We start from the raw sequence: 16,840 nt of genomic DNA, 5'->3' as shown, positions 1-16,840 counted from the left end.
GAGAGAGGCGTGCGTGACTAGACCTCACGAATCATAGAGCGCGTGGTTTTCACTGACCAATCATCTTTTGCCTACGCATTCAACCATAATAAAACAAACTTATGTGGGCTTTTGTTTTTTTGTTTTTAAAGCTTTTTAAGGCCCATTTATAACTTAACAATCATATGGGTCACTATTCAATGCGGGTGGACCCATCGGAGGTTCTGGATGGTAAGGACTGTATACACCCACCCAAGTAAACAAGTGTGAATCTGTTCAAGGGTTGTCGCACGTGGGAATCATATGATGGCCATTTTTGCGCGCCTCTCTCTCTTTCTTCTCCATTTCAAATTCAAACAAAGCACTTTCCGTTATCTGTTTCTCTCAGTCTGGGAATCGCTGAAAGTGAGAGAACCAATACAAAAAAAAAAAAAAAAAAAAGCAGCAAAAAATGTGATTTAGTAGCAAATCGCAGACAAATCTCAATCTGAAACAATTCCGATCCAGAAAAAAAAAAAAAGAAAAACAAAAACAAATGGAAGGTCATGAACCGCCATGTCCGTCACCTTCACCGTACAAATTCTCCTCTTCGCTCTTCAAAGACATCTCGAATTACAAAACTCCGAAACGGGCATCGAAACCACCCACTAATTTCAACACCCCAAACCACCCTCAATTCTTCACCGCTAGCAAACACACCCCCCGGACTTCCGCCTATTCTCGCCGCCGTACTTCTCTGGCTCCATCTTCCTCCGCCAGGTCCAAGGCATCGAGCCGTCTCAAGGCGTACGAGCTCGAGCAGTCACAGTCCTCTCGGCTGGCCCAGGCCAAGAAGGAGCAGTCTCTCAAATCGCTTGCAAATTCGCTCACCGTCTGGCTTAATTTCCTATTCGGGAACCCTGGATCATGCGGCTGTAGTTTGTCAGTCAACGGTGGAAATGGTGGTGGTGACTCGGTTGAGGTTCCGGCGAAGGGGAAGAGGGATAGTTTTCCAGGGATTGGGGTCCGGGTGGATGCGGCTTGGAGGTGTCCCAAGCGTCAGAGGGACTCGTCTTGGCAAGATGTGGGTGCTGAGAGTGTGGAAAGTAGAGTGGGATTTTCAAATTCCATGTATTTGAGCCTGCGATCTTCGTTGAAGGAGGTTTGCAGTTTGGATGACTTGAAGCAGCGAATGCAGGTGTATTTGAGCTTGAGAAGTTGTAAAGAGGTTCTTGATATCATGACTCAAGTGGCTAAGGTTTGCTCTCCATTTCATGAAATAACTGCGCAACGAAATTCGCATTTCACTTTAGTCCAATAATTATACTGTCTTGCGGATTTAAGTTTCATGTAGTTTTCTAGTGCTTAATAAATGAATGCTTCTCTCTAAATCAAAATACGTTTTGGGGCTGCTTAATAGCATTTTTTTTTTTTAAATTGATGTTGCACCTGATATATCGATTAGTTGATGCTCTCAAATATATAATTGCTTCCCCATTGTTTTTAATTTACAAGACTAAGTTGCCCTCGTTAAACTGATGAGAAAATTTATTAATATTGGTTGCCAAGTTTTCTTGGTAAGAATTTTTGGTGTTGTGTATTATTTCTATAAAATAGTTCTTTCATTTTTATTATTATTTTTCTTTTCAGAATATTGATGAAGGGAGGTTGAAGATGAAGACACATTGTCCCTTGGTAACTGATGTTGGATTGAAAGAGAAGGCTGTCAAAATCCTTATGTGTTATAACCCAATTTGGCTTCGAATTGGATTATACATTATTTTCGGTGGTGATTCTCTGCTATGTGCTGGAAATGTCGAAACTGATCAAGAAATCGTATTCTTGAGAATGATTATCGAGAAGCAGTTCTTTTCGCATCCGGGTCTGGCAAAATCTTATGCTTACAACAAGATGGTTGAGGGCCTCTATAGACCAGGTTACTACGAAGCTCTGGGGAATGTTATACTCAAGAGATTTCTGCTGCTTGTACTTATTCTTGATAGAGCTAAATCTCAAAGCAGTCTTTCTCTCAACTATGGTATTGATGGGGTGGATGGAGGTTCCCCTTTATTGTTTACGGTGCAATCAAATACCAAATCAAGTTGTCAAGTGATCCATGGTGATTCTCTATTTTTATGTCATTCAATTTTCCCTTAATTTTTTTTAGTATATTTATCTATTAAATATTGAATCCCTTTCTCTTCCTTTTCTTGTTACAAATTAGATTTTTTGTCATCGGATATCATGCTAGGAGAAGGTAATATTCTAGCACATCTGGTGATTGTTGGGTACAAAGTATCTTATCAGCAGGTAGGTGGTTCATTCCATGTATATTGCTATTTGCACGAGGAGACATGTATATTGCTATTGGTGTCTTTAATTTATCTATATTGTATATCTGATTCTTCAGGACCTTATGCAATGATGATCAGTGGAAAAGTCAGCCAATAATAAAATATTTATGTTTTCATTTGAATTGTTCACTAGTGATGGTTTTTGTAATTGTGCAGAGTCCCCTTGTTGAGTACAACTTCCAAGTCACAGATTTGTTTGTAGATCTCCAGGACGGGGTGCGACTATGTAGAGCTACTCAGCTTTTATTGGACGACTCTTCCATCCTCATGGTTGTTAATTTTAATTTCCTGCTTCTGAAAGTGAATTAGTAGATTTAAATGTTATTTAGCTAGAGTTTTTGAATTGAAGCTTAATTATGTGCACAGAAAATGGTTGTTCCATCTGATACCCGTAAGAAGTACTTGGCAAATTGCGGTACTGTGTTTCAGTATCTTAGGGAGGCTGGTGTAATATTACATGATGAAGATGGATTGATGATTGTGGGTGATGATGTTGCTAATGGGGACAAGGAACTTACAGTTTCCTTGCTCTGGAACATGTTCGTCCATTTGCAGGTCTGTCCATTTCTTCTGTAACTCCTACCGGTTGCATGGAATGATGGTCCAGAGTTTGTGTTATCTACTTCTTAATTTTGTGATATAAATTGTTATTAAACTTGCAGCTTCCTCTTTTGATCAAGAAAACAATGTTAGTTGAAGAAATTTGCAAAATTCGTGGAGCTAATATGGTATGTGCAAACGTGGTTTAATTGCTTTGCTTGGTCTATCTAAAGTAATGCTTGCCATAGAAGAATGTTAAATTAGATCATTTCTTTTCTATTCTCTTCTTTTTAGCATCTTTCTTGGTTCTCATAAATACCAACTTGTTCTAGACTTTAATATGCTAGTTATATCTTATTTTCTTTCACGCTGTGTTTGTTTTTGGATTTTTTTTTTTAATTTTAATTTTAATTTTAATTTTAATTTATTATTATTATTATTTATTTATTTATTTTTATCTTGAGTAAAGCTACTTGAGTTACAATCATTCTTTTCAATTGCACAGGATCATTTGACTTCTTTCAATTCTTCTCCTTTGGAAATGCTTTTGAGTTGGATCAAGGTATTGCTGCTTTGTGATAATTTACATTTGAGTATTCTTGTCAGTGTCCGTGTTCTCATTTTTCCCTCAAATAATCTTTTTTATAAACATGAAAGTGCCTCCTCGTAGACATGATTTATCATACTGTACATAATAGTTATGTTGTAAGACTTAGTTTTCTTGAATAATATTTTATGTAGAGATAAGAGATGGTTAGAGTTGAGTTGTTGAGATAAATATATATAAATATATTTATGGTTGGGTATTGCTAAAATTATCTGTCTATTGTGTTAGCTTGATATACATATTTTCCTACTAGCTTAAACTTTCGAGATGAATGGTAATTTTTACATTGTAACAAGCTCAGTTGTATGTCTAACAGAGAGGCCTACCTGTAATGGGGGAGCATTGAAACTATTTGTCTATTGTATTAGCATGATTTACATAGTTGGGTTCCACTTCTTACTAGTTTAATCTTTTGAGGTAAATAAATAGCAATTTAACAAGTATAAAAACATACTTTATTGAAATTTCTTTGGCTTTCGACAGTGGTATTTGGATGAATTACCAGTGTTTGAAGGAGAGGAACTGTAATGCTACTAAACTTTTTGTGATTTATTATAAAGATCCTGGGAAGCGAGTCAACATCTAATCTCTCTCTTTCCTTTTCCTCTGTTTTTGGGTCTGCTGAAAGTTATTTATAACGTTATACTTCTAGTTATTTATAACTTTTGTGCATTTAGTTCACTTTTCTTTGATTTCATCCACCTATTTGAATGCTGATGGGTTACTGAATTGTTGGATGCTTGTCACTGTTCTAAAGCTTTAATCTGGTTTGGCATTAAACTGCCACTCAACTTTTTGGATGGTGTCCTTTAATTTTTATTATTTTTTAAATTTGAATCTTGTTTTTCTCATTGACAACACAAAACATTGTTGTAGTTCGTAGTTTAAACCTATTGTTTGGTCTGCATTGACAATCATGTTCATTTCTTTTCAGGCAATTTGTCAAAATTATGATTGCAAGATCGATAACTTTTCTTCATTGGTTGATGGAAAAGCTATATGGTGCTTGCTTGACTATTATTTTCGCAAGGAACTGCATTGTTCATGTTCATCAAAGGTGTTATAGATATGTAACTCTTCTCTTTCTGCTTGAATTTTCTCCACTTTCCTCCCAATTTTAATTCTGTTGTTTACAGGATTCTTGTAAATCAAGTGGTGAAGAATCAATTATGCTAGCCAGTGATTTTCAAGATGCAGTGCACAATTTTGTGTTATCACAGAAATTAACAACATTGTTGGGAAATTTTCCTGAGGCAAGTTTTCAATGGATGTCAAATAATATATAAGCTTTGCATCAAGCTTGATGCATGGCTGAAACATTTATTTGCATTTGAAGATTATCAATTATGATATTTGTAAACAATACTAGAAACACATTTAAATGCATGGATTTTTTGACCAAACAATATATTAAGAGAAATTTTTAGCTGAATAATACGATTAGTAAGACAAAATTTTCACTAGAAATGTCTTATAACATGTGAGTAATTAATCCGCTTATGCGTGCTTATTGATGTTTAGATTTATACTTTTTATTCTAGATTGACTGGGGATTGTTGTCAAGCTGAAACAAACTAGTTTCTATTTCTTTCTAAAAATTATATAGATTTGTATTTTGTATGGTTGAATGACACATTGCATATATATATATATATATATATATATATTTTTTTTTTTTTTCTACAGGTTCTGCAAATTAGTGACTTACTTGAATATAATGGTGCATGCAATGATCGCAGTGTGATAATCCTGTTGGTGTTCCTTGCATCACAACTAATTGTCAAGAAGAATATGGTAATGCTTGAAATGCTATGATGGTTGTTAACAGGATGCCGTCATTTTCATACCTTTACTACATATTTTTAGTACTTCTTTTTTTCTTGCTAGGATCAATTGAATTTCCATAAACTCCTAGGCTGTGATTGTCAAAGTCCAGATAGAAAATATTCTCGTGTGGAGAAATGTTTTGTAAGTGCTGAAGCTGTAAAAGAGAAAGAAGGAAAACATGGCCACAAAACTGAAGGTTCTTTTCTTTCTTTACTGGTGATTTGTCTTCTAGTAAGTCCCTAAATATATACTAGAAATACTATGCTTTCTTGTAGGAGTAGTGCTAGTTTGCAATCTTGTTTTCTTGTAATAAGCCATGTATCCTAAGTCGTCTTAAAAACTAGATTATTCTATCCATCAGGTGAAATATGTATATGCCATCTTTTGCTCAAATGTTTTTCTATCGATCCAAACAGATGCTGCTAGAAAGTTTAAGGCCATTCAGGCTTGGTGGCGAGATATGGCTGAAAGGAACTACAAATCTGCTGGAAAACCTGTTGCTCTTGTTTTGCAACAATTATCAAGAAAGAAAGACGACATTAGGGATCAGAGAGGTTATTTGTGTTCTCCATTTTGTTAGGGTGTTAATAATTATCTTGAGCTCCCTGGATTAGATCTCTATAATTTTCACAAGATAAAGGGCAACCATTGTGTTCATTTTATTAACTTAAATGAATTTGTAATCCAGTTCCAATCGAGACATTTTTTAGCTGATCAAAATTTTCACATAAAGTACTTTCTTTACCTTTTTTAATTTTTTAATTTTTTAATTTTTAATTTTTTAATTTTTTTTATAAATCAAAGTACTCTCTTTACATTGGAACAATAGAATACTTCACATGGCTTTCCCAGCCTAGGTTCAAAGATTAATAATTCTGTTATTTTTATTAAATTTTCATGTCCTTTCTATTGCTTGGGAAAATGCGTTGTTTTGTTTTGACTTCATTAATGCGTACCAGGTTTTGTAGATATATTGTTCTCTCTCTGATCGATTCTTTGTGTAATTTTAATAGAAGATGCTGCCAAAGCCATACAATCCCATTTCAGACGAGTGACTGAACATCGCAATTTCTTAAAGATGTTAAATGCTGCTTGCTTTTTACAAACTGCTATCCGTGCTTGGTTAACTGTGAGGCAGAAACAAGCATGCCTAAATTTTTCCACTGTTCAATTTCAAGAGTTTTATTGTGGTATTTTCTCTTTTTCAGTAGCATTTTCATTGTCACTTATCCTAATTAATATTATTTCTTACTAACATGATCCATATGGCTGATCACTATTCATGATGTAGAAAGGGGCAGACAATCTGAAACATGGCACCGATATTTCATGTTCATCGTAGTCAGGCATAGTTTTGTGAAGTTAAAAAAGTCAGCATTGGTTATACAACGTGCAATAAGGAACTGGATCACTCAAAGACGTAAGGATGGAAATATTGTAACTCATCATGAATCCACTTCTCATCAAGTCAATGCAGCCATTATAGTTCAGAAACATCTTCGTGGGTGGTTGGCGAGGTCTAGGTACGGACAAAGGGTTGGTAAGACAGAAAGAACTTTAAATTTGGTTCAGGAAAAGGATGAGCATGATGTTTCAGTAAATGAAGCCGTTGCCCAGCTTGTGTGGAAGAATTCTATCGTCTGCAATTCTCTCCAAACTAAACAGTTTGCGGCAGCTAAAATTCAAAATCATTTCCGCTGTTGGCTATTGAGGAGGAGGTTTCAAAATCAAAGGCAAGCAATATTAAGAATCCAAAGTGATTTTCGAATGTCAAGATGTTGGAAGGCCTATCAACAACACAAAATTTCCGCCAGGTCAGCAACTACTATTCAATCTTTTGTACGTCGATGGATTGCTCAGAGAGAAGCTTGTAGACATAGACATCTTATTGTTGTTATCCAAGTAAGTTTCTTTTGAGAGTGCAGAGGGTGGTAATTATCGTAACTCTGCCTGCAACTTTTAGTACCCTCATCTACTAAGTGCACTTTAATTCTTTCTCTTAATGTGTAGTATATTTGTAAGTTTCCTATTTTATTTTTTGGCTTAAATGAATACAGAGACACTGTCGTGGTTGGTTAATAAGAAAGGAGTTCTTTTCTCGAAGAGAAGCTGCAATAAAAATCCAAAGTGCTATACGAGGCCTGAGATGGTGGAAGGTATTTCATTGTCAAAGACGTGCTGCATTGGAAATTCAACGTTTTGTCAGGGGGCAGATTACTCGAAAAAAACTCTTAGGTAGGTAGTACAATTTAGCTGCATGTATTATTTGCATTTATGGTCTCTTTATAAAATTATATAATTGTTTTGGTTTGTTGTAACCTGTAGGAGCTTCTTCCCTAAGTGCAGTCCTTCCCGGAGGTTGTACTTTCAAGAGCTCAGGAGGCTTCTGTAAGATTTCTGAACTTGAATTAGTTTTTGGTTCAATTTTGAAACTGCAGAGGTGGTGGAGGGGTGTTCTATTACAGAAAGAAAGAACGAAGTCTGCAGTAATTCTCCAGACTCATATTCGTGGTTGGATAGCTAGGAGAAAAGCTACTAGAGAGCGGCATCGTATTACTGTAATACAAGTAAGACATTCTACATCTGTTGTGCTCTCCTGCGGTGCACCAATATGAATTGAAGTGAAAACATCAAACCTATAAATCGCTATGATGTAAAGATAAGTAACTTGACATGGAAATATGTTGATCTTACCTTGAATTTCTGGTGTATTTATGTTTGAAGTTATTGCGATATGAAAAACTAATTGGAGTTTGGTTGTTCCTTTTTCTAATGAAGTCAAATGGTTTAGAAAGATTTATACTATGCATTCACAGATTTTTGTCTATATGTGTTTTATATAATATTCTTTTAGTTCCTTTTAAAGTAGTGAGTTAGCAGGCTGATTTTTGTAATGCCCTTTCTTTTTGAATTTTTTTAAAATGGTAGTCATATTGGAAAGGTTACCTTGCTCGTAAAGGGTCAAGAAAGCAGTTACAGGAGTTACGCTTGAGAGTGCTGAGGTCTGCTACAAATGTGGATGATGGCATGCGTATTATAAACAGACTCATAGCAGCACTTTCAGAATTACTTAATATGAAAAGCGTTAGTGGCATTCTTCACACTTGCGCAACTTTGGGTGAGAGTTCAATTCTGGTTGCAAAAAAGCACCATTCCCCCTATTTTTTGTTTTTTTTTTTTTTTAATGTCAATAATTGTATCTTTTTTGTTCTGCCCTACAATATATAATGTTTCTCCATTATAATATGCATAAATTTCTTGGTGTGAGAAGTAAACTTTTTATTTTAGCAACTCTATTCCGGAAGGACTTTTCAAAAGTTGGTTTGTGTAATAAAACCATGGACTGCATATCAAATAAATTGTGAAAACAATTATATGGTTTTTATTTGATGAGCTTGTGTAAATTAGCAGCTGTGGAATCTAAACTAACATAATTAGTTTTATATGGTTTTTATTTGATGAGCTTGTGTAAATTAAGTATCCAACATACGTAATCGCTCCTGCTATTTCAGGTCTTATTAACGAAGTCTTAATGAGAGCAATTACTAGTTATAGACCAATTTTTAATCATGCTTTGAGGATGGTAGACACTAAATAGATATGCATGGAAGCACCAATAATTCAAGTGGTTGCAACCTACAACTTATACTATGAACTGGAATCGAGCACATCAATTTAATTGATTGATCCATTGATGTCAATTTGGAAGTCTAGACGAATTTGCTTCTCTTTGTGTTACCTTTTATCACATGGGCTAGAAATGCATTAGAGAAGATGTAAATTGATGTCACATGCTAATACTGGTCTTCTTTTTGCAGATATGGCTACAGAGCATTCTCAAAAATGTTGTGAACATCTTGTAGATGCAGGAGCGATTAACACTTTGCTGAAGCTTATTAGCTCAGTTAGCCGAAGCATACCTGATCAAGAGGTGCTAAAGCATGCACTCTCTATTCTCAGAAACCTTGCCCGCTATCCACATTTGGTTGAAGCAATAATTGATAGTAACCGGTCCGTAGAAACTATTCTATGGGAGTTTGTTAGGTATGATTTTGATAGTTAGCATGAAAGTTCCTTTCCATTTTTTTTTTAATAAAGTCCTAACTTTTTATAGCTTTTCAGGAACAAGGAAGAAGGGTATTTCATTGCATCTGATCTTTTGAAGAAGATATGCTCGAGTCAAAAAGGTATTGAAGCAGTACGCAGATCACCTGCCCTTTTGAAACGGCTACACACTCTTGTTGATGAACTTACCAGAAAGGCATCTAATGAAAGGAGGTCAGATTTTCATACAAGGAATTTCCTTCGTGGTAATATTTTACTGATCTATTTAGCTGAAAGGAAGATGTGTGATGTCTATTGAACAATGCTCAAATGCAGGAATGCCCGAGGTCCAATTGGAAGAGAGAATACAGAGAGTAGATTGAGAGAGGCTGTTGAGCTTCTGAAAATGGCAATGGTAGGCAAGTAATAAAGTGTGAATGGCTTTGAGTATAGCTCATCGAATTTACATGTTCGATGGGAAGGACAAACATCCTTATTAGTGAAAACTTGCCTGCTTAATCTTGCCAATTCCTGTTTGTGCTGTGAGTAAATTAACACCAATTTACTTGTCGATTCAAACTTCATATATATGCTTCTAATTCATAAGATTTTATAGTTGAATTACCACTCTTTTTCCAATTATTATTGTGGGATTTAAATGTGTTATTGTTTAAGCTACGGTTTCTTCATAGTTTAAGGCTAATATAACATTTTTTTCCCCACTCTTTGAACGTATTAACTGTGTGATATTCGGTTCCTTATACCTTCTATAAGGAAAAGCGTTGTAATTTTAGTAGTCTTCATTATATATCTTTTCTGTGAGTGAAGAATAATAGCTCCCTTCCATTCATTCTAGCAAAGAATGAATGGAATTTCCCTTTCTACAAACTAAATAGTTATTATCTTGATAGACGTAAAAGAGAAACCTTGCTAGTGATTACAGTTTTATCTAATTTCAGATCTATATTATAGCCGGTAGGTTGGCATTCTGTATTTTTTCTTTTTCAAATGACATCACAATTTAATAGTCTAAAAAAAAAAATTAAAAAAAAAATTTAATATGGTGGTAATCAATAACACGATTTGTTCCAATCGAATTGAATTGTTTACGAGAGGAAGCATATTCCGAGAGTCTATGAACAATTTCTACCATTGAGAATATTGATGTATTAAAACTACTAGGGTCATCAATAGTAAATGATGTAGCTAGATATTATTGAGTTGATTGTCTATAAATATAGGGTTTAATATTTGTCAACCATTAAAGTCCAGTTAGCAAGCAAGATTTATATGTTTAATTCATATTTTCTTCTATTATATCTAATCAGAAAGTAACCGTTTAACCAATTCCAAGACATGTGATTCAATTTTAAGTAACAAACACGCACCAGTTCCTTTGAAAAAAACAATGTCATTGAACTGCTAAAATTGTGGCTGCCTTTATGGGTGCACGTGAATTTGAATTTATGAGGTGAGGTTTTGATGCTAGTTCACATGCAGATTCTCTCACATATTTTTCATGGTGACTATAAAAATTTCTTGTATTGTACTAATCTATTTAATTTAGTTAAAAGACATAAAGCTTTATTTTATAATAAATTTAATAAAAAAGTTGTTTATTTAGCCTTCTTTGCTATTTACTTGTGGCAAAGCAACCCTTGCGACTTACTAAGGAACCAATTACCAGTTTGCACATGAAACCACTTTATTTTCTTTTTTCTGATGAAAGTTGTACGCCTTGGTTACCATAAAAAGCATTGGCAATTTGCAAAATCTTTTCATTCAAAATCGGCAACGTGCAGCCTAAAGCTGTAGCTTTTTAAATTACTAATTTGATTACTTAATTAGAATTAGAGAAAAAGCAAACACAATTTTCCCTTTGAGATATTTTAGTCATTGAATCCGGTGGGTCCACAAAGTGGGCCGCCCACAAAATTTTCTTCTTGAAAACAGTAGGAGATTCAGATTTTGCTCCCAAAAATATCTAATGCTGTCCTAAGCTGGAGGAGCCGTTTGGAGAACCACTCAAAACTGAAATAATCACCAACAAAAGCCACTTTATTTAACAAACAGACCCTCTCTTCCCTGCTGTCTTTTATTTGCTCAGGATTGAGTTATTTATTTTTCAGTATGTTTTGCAGAGAGTCAAAATCTTGGGGGAGAGTATGCTTCTGTACCAATCAATAACAGTAACTCAGATGTAGGAGATTCTCATTACCTCTTTCTCTTGGAAATGGATGAGGTAATACTGCATCCCAACAGACCACCGTATATTGTTATTTTTTTTTTCTTTTTTGTTTTTTATGAATTCAAAATCCAAGACATCAAAGTCTGTTTCATGCCACAAAAAGTGAAAAACAAAAATGCTGTTTGTTGTCATTCATGATGCATTATTGATGAATTAAGGCAATTTAATAAACTATCATTCAAGATTACTTTTCCAAATTAAATTTTTAGTTTTAAAAAATAATTAAAAAAACATTAAATATAACCGATTAATATTTATTTATCAAATCTGGATTCCACCAATAGCAAATAACAATACTCGTGAAGAATTGTCCCATCTGGAAGTTGTTTATAATTTCAGGTCTTAATAGTTTATTATTGTTACTAATTATTATGGTGATGATGATGTAAGAATCTCCAGAAACAACATCAAATATGGAAATAAGCATTTCTAGATCATTTTCAGCCAAAAAAAAAAAAAAAAGAAAAAACATTTCTGGAACATACAATAATACCCAGTAAACTCTATGACCAACAAGAATCTAAAAATGTTTTTACATTAAAATCTCACCAGTTTCCAAATCATAGCACAACAAACCATCCAAGCCAATGGTTTTTAACTAATTCCCAAAAAAAGTAGAAACTAGAAACCCAAGTTCAAGCAGCTCTTGCAAGAACTTCAAGGCGTTCAGGTACATCAGCTGGATCAATAAAGAAACCTCCCCTCCTAATTGATCTTGGAACTGTGATTGTGAGGACTCCATCTTCATATCCAGCTGAAATCCCATCGACATCGATCCTAGCCGGAAGCCTGAACTTCCTCCTGAAGCTCCTAGCAGGCTCCGTGGACTCATCAATGGCCTCTGTTCGAATTATGAGGTACTTTGAATCCTCAACTTCCAGTTTGATTTCCTCTTTTCTTAGACCTGTTTGTCAAATCCACAACCCCAAAAAAAAAAAAAAAAAAAAAAAAAAAGAAGAAGAAAAAAGTAAAGACTTTTTATTGTAATTGGAAACACCCAACACGAAAGTTAAGCAGAAGAAATAGGATTAAATTAAACTGAAAATAACTAGCTTATTAGCAATAGGCACTAGCATACCAGGAAGGTCGGCTGAGAAAATGTGAGATTCTGGGGTTTCAGTCCAGTGAATGTAGTTTTGAGGGACGATGTTGTAAGGATAAAGAAGATGGGAGGGTAAGAGATATTGGTAGGAAGAAACATGGAATACTGGGAACTCCATTGCTTTTTATTTATTTATTTTTTTTCTTGGAGAGAAAAATGCTGTTGTTTTATTATTGTAGAGGTTTATATGGGGATATGCTTGTGGTGGCCAAGCAAGGTAGCAGCACAGGGAATGCTGAAGAAGATGAACAAGGTTGTCAGGTTGACCTCTTTATAGCCCAATTTGGCCAATTTGTGGGGACAAAGTACAACTTGGCTGCTAATTGCTACACATTATCTTTGAACTGATTTTTTTTTCTTTATTTATTTATTTTGTTGTCATTGTTAAATGATATATATGCCCTTCTCTGGTGGGCTACTATGTAAATGGAAGTCAGATTAAACTTGGAAGCCAAAAAAGAGGGAAAAAAAAAAAATTTCAGATTAAACTTTTATTTTTTTGTTATGATTTTGTTTAAATGAAAATTTTAATAAATCTCAATAAATTTATTAAATAAAATGTGATCTGACTATATTATTAGTACTTCACTCAACTTAGGTTATAAATAAAAAAACTGTATTAAATATTTATTGAATTTTTATATAAATTAAAAATAAAAAAATATTTTTAAAAAAATTATAAAATTTGAATTCACTATAACAGTTAAAAAAAATTGTTATTTTGATCAATAAATGCTTGTTGATTTTTATTAAATATTTTTATTTTTTAACAAAAAAATTTTTACCATCAATTAAAGCTTTGGCAAAAAAAAAAAAAAAAAAAACTTCAAAACAGTCACTTATATCTCAAATATCTAAACTTTCCTTTTAAAACAATAGTAATAATGAAAGGGTAATTTTGTATTTCCATCCCAACCGAAGACCAGAATCCAGATTAGGAAATCAACTGGTAAACAGAGCAATTGTATAACGTGGAGCTATTAAAACTTGCTATTCTCGTTTATATGTTTATCAAATAAATGTTGAGGGACTTTGACCCCCAGTTGATAATATCACATTGCAATTCGGTGGAAACATTCACATCGACTTTTTTTCCAAATGCCAGCCACTTGATTTGAAAAGAGAAATAACTTTTTTTTCCCAGCATGAAAGAAATAATTATAAAACTGTAATATCACTGCTTTTTTTGAGCAAAAAAGTTTCCCAAAGTTTATTTCTAATCTATGTGGAAAGCAAAACATTAAAAAGTTGAATAAATCTCCATACAAATACAAATCAAACATAAACAAGTGAAAATGTAGCACATCTTTTTCAGCAAAAAAGAGCATAATAAATAATAATAATAAATGTAGCACACATTTTGTGTAAGGTTTGATAAGCAAATTAGACCGAAACTCATAAGAAGATTCAGGCGCAAAAGATTAAGATAAAGCTCAACCGCAGCATAAAGTTAATTAACAATTCAAGGGGCAAACAAAAACAATGCAAAAGCAAGTATCTAAACTCAAAACATGTCATTGACTAAACACATCAGCAAATCGTAGGCATCGCATCCTAGTTTAGATAACTACAAAAAAAATAAAAATAAATAATAAATAAAAAAACAATACAGTTCAGGTTTGCTATTCATGGTTGGAACTCATGTATTTACCCCAAGTACAAAACCATTGCTATATGCAGGAAGATTGTTGGATAGTCCATGATTTTTCACTGGTGAGCGGAATGGATTTGGTGTTACAGGATGTGTAATATGCAGTCCAGAACTCCGAAGGACCTGCTTAGCATTTGCACACGAGATTTCCGCTTGATCTGTGAAGAAGGCTGGAATTCCCATAGACTTTATCAAATTAAGAGCTCCACCCCAGCTTGCATGGCTATCCAAACCGCAATTTAGTGCAACTATCAGATGTGGTGAAGGCAAGTATGTGGCTTCCTCCTGATAAACACCTCTTACAAGATTCACCCTTACTCTGCTGCCTATTCCTGAAGTTGTCCCTGACAAATTTGTTGGAACTTCAGGTCCCACCATTATTATTTGTATATTACCCAAACCATTTAGCAAATGTCCAACCTCTGCAAATGCTGGCATCCAATCCAACTCCCCTTCTGGCCCCAGGTAGTGAACAATCACTTCCTTCCCTTTGAGTACAAGGTTCTTTGAACTGATGCTGAGAGCTGTTAGTATGTAATATACTGTCAATGGGTGCGAAAGAATATCAGCAACGGGGCTTGATAATGGCAGTGACCGAAGATTATAGTACTCTGACCAACAAGAGAGAAGGATTGGGCTTGACATACCATCCATCAAATGATGGTGAAAAGGTGAGTCACGAGGATATTCTTCATCATCAAGTCCACCCCAAGAGTCCCACAATCCACCTTTAACAGGAAGAAGACCAAAAGGGCAGTGAGAATAGCAACTGCATTTCCTTCTCCACATGCCCTTTTGATGAATGCCCAATGCTTCAAGCCATTTACAATGCTGGTCAGCAGTACAGGGAAACATGAAGATTTTCATTGCCAGTTCTTCTTCCCTTTCCATCATAGCTTTGTAAAGACCACACATGCTTTTATGTGTTTCTTTCCAATGCTGCTTCTGGCAGACAGAATTACAGTATACCACTGCTCGACACCGTCCACAACAGAGAGCCTGTTCACTTTGAACTTCTTTCTCACACACTGCACACTGCCGCAAGCTGCCATTTGAGTATATATCAGCAAAAGTCTCCTCCTTAGGGAGTTCTACAAATTTGGTTGGAGTTGAGCCAGGTGTTGAACTAGCCTTTTCTTCGTATGCCTGACCAGGTGGGTGTGACACTGTCACTGCAACAAGATCATTACCTCTGGCCATTTCTGGGGGCCATTGAATATCAACTGTCTCAATGAATGGATCAAAGTACACCAACCTTGACCACTTTGGACCACCCTCTTTGTCTACTTGAAGAAGTGGGTGCACCAGGGCTATGGCTTTCATAAAGGCATACACAAACCTAAGCTCTTCAAGGGTTGGATTCCTAAACTGAAGGCTTCCAGATGATGTGCAACGGGCAACATCGATAACGGGAAAATGATCTGTCCCTGATGCTTCCAGAGACAAGGATTTGATCATTTTTTTATTTGAGAGGAACATCAATGACTCGGGTTCATAAGTAACCCTTAGAAGCTCCACATTTGGAACTCGAATTGTCTCTCTCGACCCGGTCATTCTCTTAGCATCATTTTCAGACCGAAACATGTTAAAACCAAGATCCCCACCATCCCCTCCAATGAATTGGACGCATGGGAAAGGCTGTTTCTTGCCCATCCAATCTGAATCCTTCCCGACCCGAATACCAAAAAGATGTCCAGGTCGTAATCGTTTCCATGGATCAGTCCTATATAAAGCAGCTGAAGCTTTAAACATAGACTTAATAAAGTTAGGAGGAATGCCTTCTACCTTCATAAGGCATGTCCCGGATCCAGGACCAAGTCCAGGACCAGACCCAAATTGTTCATGGAATCTATCAAACAGGTTTTTCAAATGAAAATCCATATTTACTTACAGTATCTGATCTGAATTATTCTCTTCAATGAACCCAGATGGGCAATAAAAGATCACTAACTTTTGCAAACGACCCAAATCCTATAAGCTTGATCTTACAATGAATAAAGTCTGGCTGGATGAAAAAGAACTACCGAATTTATTCATTCACTCTATATTGCTTCTGAGTTCCGGAGCCGAAACGCAGAACTAAACGTTCATGCACAATGCAAGGAACAGGAAAATGGTACTTCCAAATTCCAAAAAAGGATACAATATCTAAAATATAATATTGGGAATGTGAATTTCAACTATAAGAAACGCTGAATTGAATAGAAAACAAAAAAAGACAAAAAAGACTAGGAAGAAGAAGCTGAATTTAAACAATGGGAATCACAATGAAAAGCGTAAAACTTGATAAACAATTGCATACAAACTTGACTAGGCTGAATTGAGAATTCAAAGTTGTCTCCTTTAAATTTTCAGATAGAAAAGGGTGAGAACTAACCCAGCGATTGAGTTGAAGAGCGAGTCAGATCCGGAACACGGTCGGTCATAGAATGGAAACTCTGTCTACTGTCCAACTGAAAAACAAACATAGTGAAAGTGAAACTGCTTCCACAGTAAAAATTAAAAAAAT

General features: G+C 35.0%; 3 protein-coding genes and 1 long non-coding RNA gene across 5 annotated transcripts; 2 read left to right on the top strand and 2 right to left on the bottom strand.

The window, feature by feature from the left end:
• The first annotated feature begins 126 nt into the window (after positions 1-126).
• On the top strand, positions 127-10,138 carry LOC107420336 (uncharacterized). 2 transcript variants are annotated; one of them, XM_048467718.2, is made up of 20 exons: positions 127-1,216; positions 1,609-2,077; positions 2,183-2,268; positions 2,469-2,582; positions 2,679-2,867; positions 2,975-3,040; positions 3,358-3,414; positions 4,394-4,516; positions 4,596-4,712; positions 5,146-5,253; positions 5,347-5,482; positions 5,703-5,840; positions 6,303-6,476; positions 6,578-7,188; positions 7,344-7,521; positions 7,612-7,853; positions 8,215-8,404; positions 9,105-9,330; positions 9,409-9,564; positions 9,667-10,138. In XM_048467718.2, the coding sequence occupies exons 1-20, from the start codon at positions 515-517 to the stop codon at positions 9,755-9,757; spliced, it is 4,173 nt and encodes a 1,390-aa protein (XP_048323675.2). In that variant the 5' UTR covers positions 127-514; the 3' UTR covers positions 9,758-10,138. The 2 variants fall into 2 exon arrangements, with proteins under 2 accessions (XP_048323675.2, XP_024925563.3); XM_025069795.3 differs by having other exon boundaries at positions 6,300-6,476.
• A 1,946-nt stretch (positions 10,139-12,084) lies between these two features.
• LOC107419886 (15.4 kDa class V heat shock protein) lies at positions 12,085-12,947 on the bottom strand. Its single transcript, XM_016028715.4, has 2 exons — positions 12,657-12,947; positions 12,085-12,482 (listed from the first exon to the last, which is right to left on the bottom strand). Exons 1-2 carry the CDS (start codon positions 12,796-12,798, stop codon positions 12,214-12,216), a joined length of 411 nt encoding a protein of 136 aa, XP_015884201.3. The 5' UTR covers positions 12,799-12,947; the 3' UTR covers positions 12,085-12,213.
• Positions 12,295-13,174, top strand: LOC132800284 (uncharacterized). The gene is made up of 2 exons (XR_009635282.1): positions 12,295-12,435; positions 12,860-13,174. It is a non-coding gene; the product is annotated as an uncharacterized LOC132800284 (long non-coding RNA).
• A 927-nt stretch (positions 13,175-14,101) lies between these two features.
• Positions 14,102-16,822, bottom strand: LOC107419599 (uncharacterized). Its single transcript, XM_016028343.4, has one exon. The coding sequence runs from the start codon at positions 16,210-16,212 to the stop codon at positions 14,320-14,322; it is 1,893 nt and encodes a 630-aa protein (XP_015883829.2). The 5' UTR covers positions 16,213-16,822; the 3' UTR covers positions 14,102-14,319.
• Positions 16,823-16,840: the final 18 nt, after the last annotated feature.

This window comes from Ziziphus jujuba, chromosome 1 (genome assembly GCF_031755915.1).
Source record: "Ziziphus jujuba cultivar Dongzao chromosome 1, ASM3175591v1".
Lineage (NCBI taxonomy): Eukaryota > Viridiplantae > Streptophyta > Magnoliopsida > Rosales > Rhamnaceae > Ziziphus > Ziziphus jujuba.
Note: the sequence above shows the minus strand (reverse complement) of the source record. Positions and strands in the feature narration are given on the sequence as shown.

Bases quoted from the DNA above. Each gene is read 5' to 3' on its own strand.
- LOC107420336 (XM_025069795.3), top strand. From the start codon at position 515: ATGGAAGGTCATGAACCGCCATGTCCGTCACCTTCACCGTACAAATTC. The intron at 2,269-2,468 runs GTAGGTGGTTCA...GTAATTGTGCAG, and splicing joins ACAAAGTATCTTATCAGCAG to AGTCCCCTTGTTGAGTACAA. The intron at 4,713-5,145 runs GCAAGTTTTCAA...TTTTTTCTACAG, and splicing joins TGTTGGGAAATTTTCCTGAG to GTTCTGCAAATTAGTGACTT.
- LOC107419886 (XM_016028715.4), bottom strand. From the start codon at position 12,798: ATGGAGTTCCCAGTATTCCATGTTTCTTCCTACCAATATCTCTTACCC. The intron at 12,483-12,656 runs GTATGCTAGTGC...TTTGACAAACAG, and splicing joins TTTCTCAGCCGACCTTCCTG to GTCTAAGAAAAGAGGAAATC.
- LOC107419599 (XM_016028343.4), bottom strand. From the start codon at position 16,212: ATGGATTTTCATTTGAAAAACCTGTTTGATAGATTCCATGAACAATTT.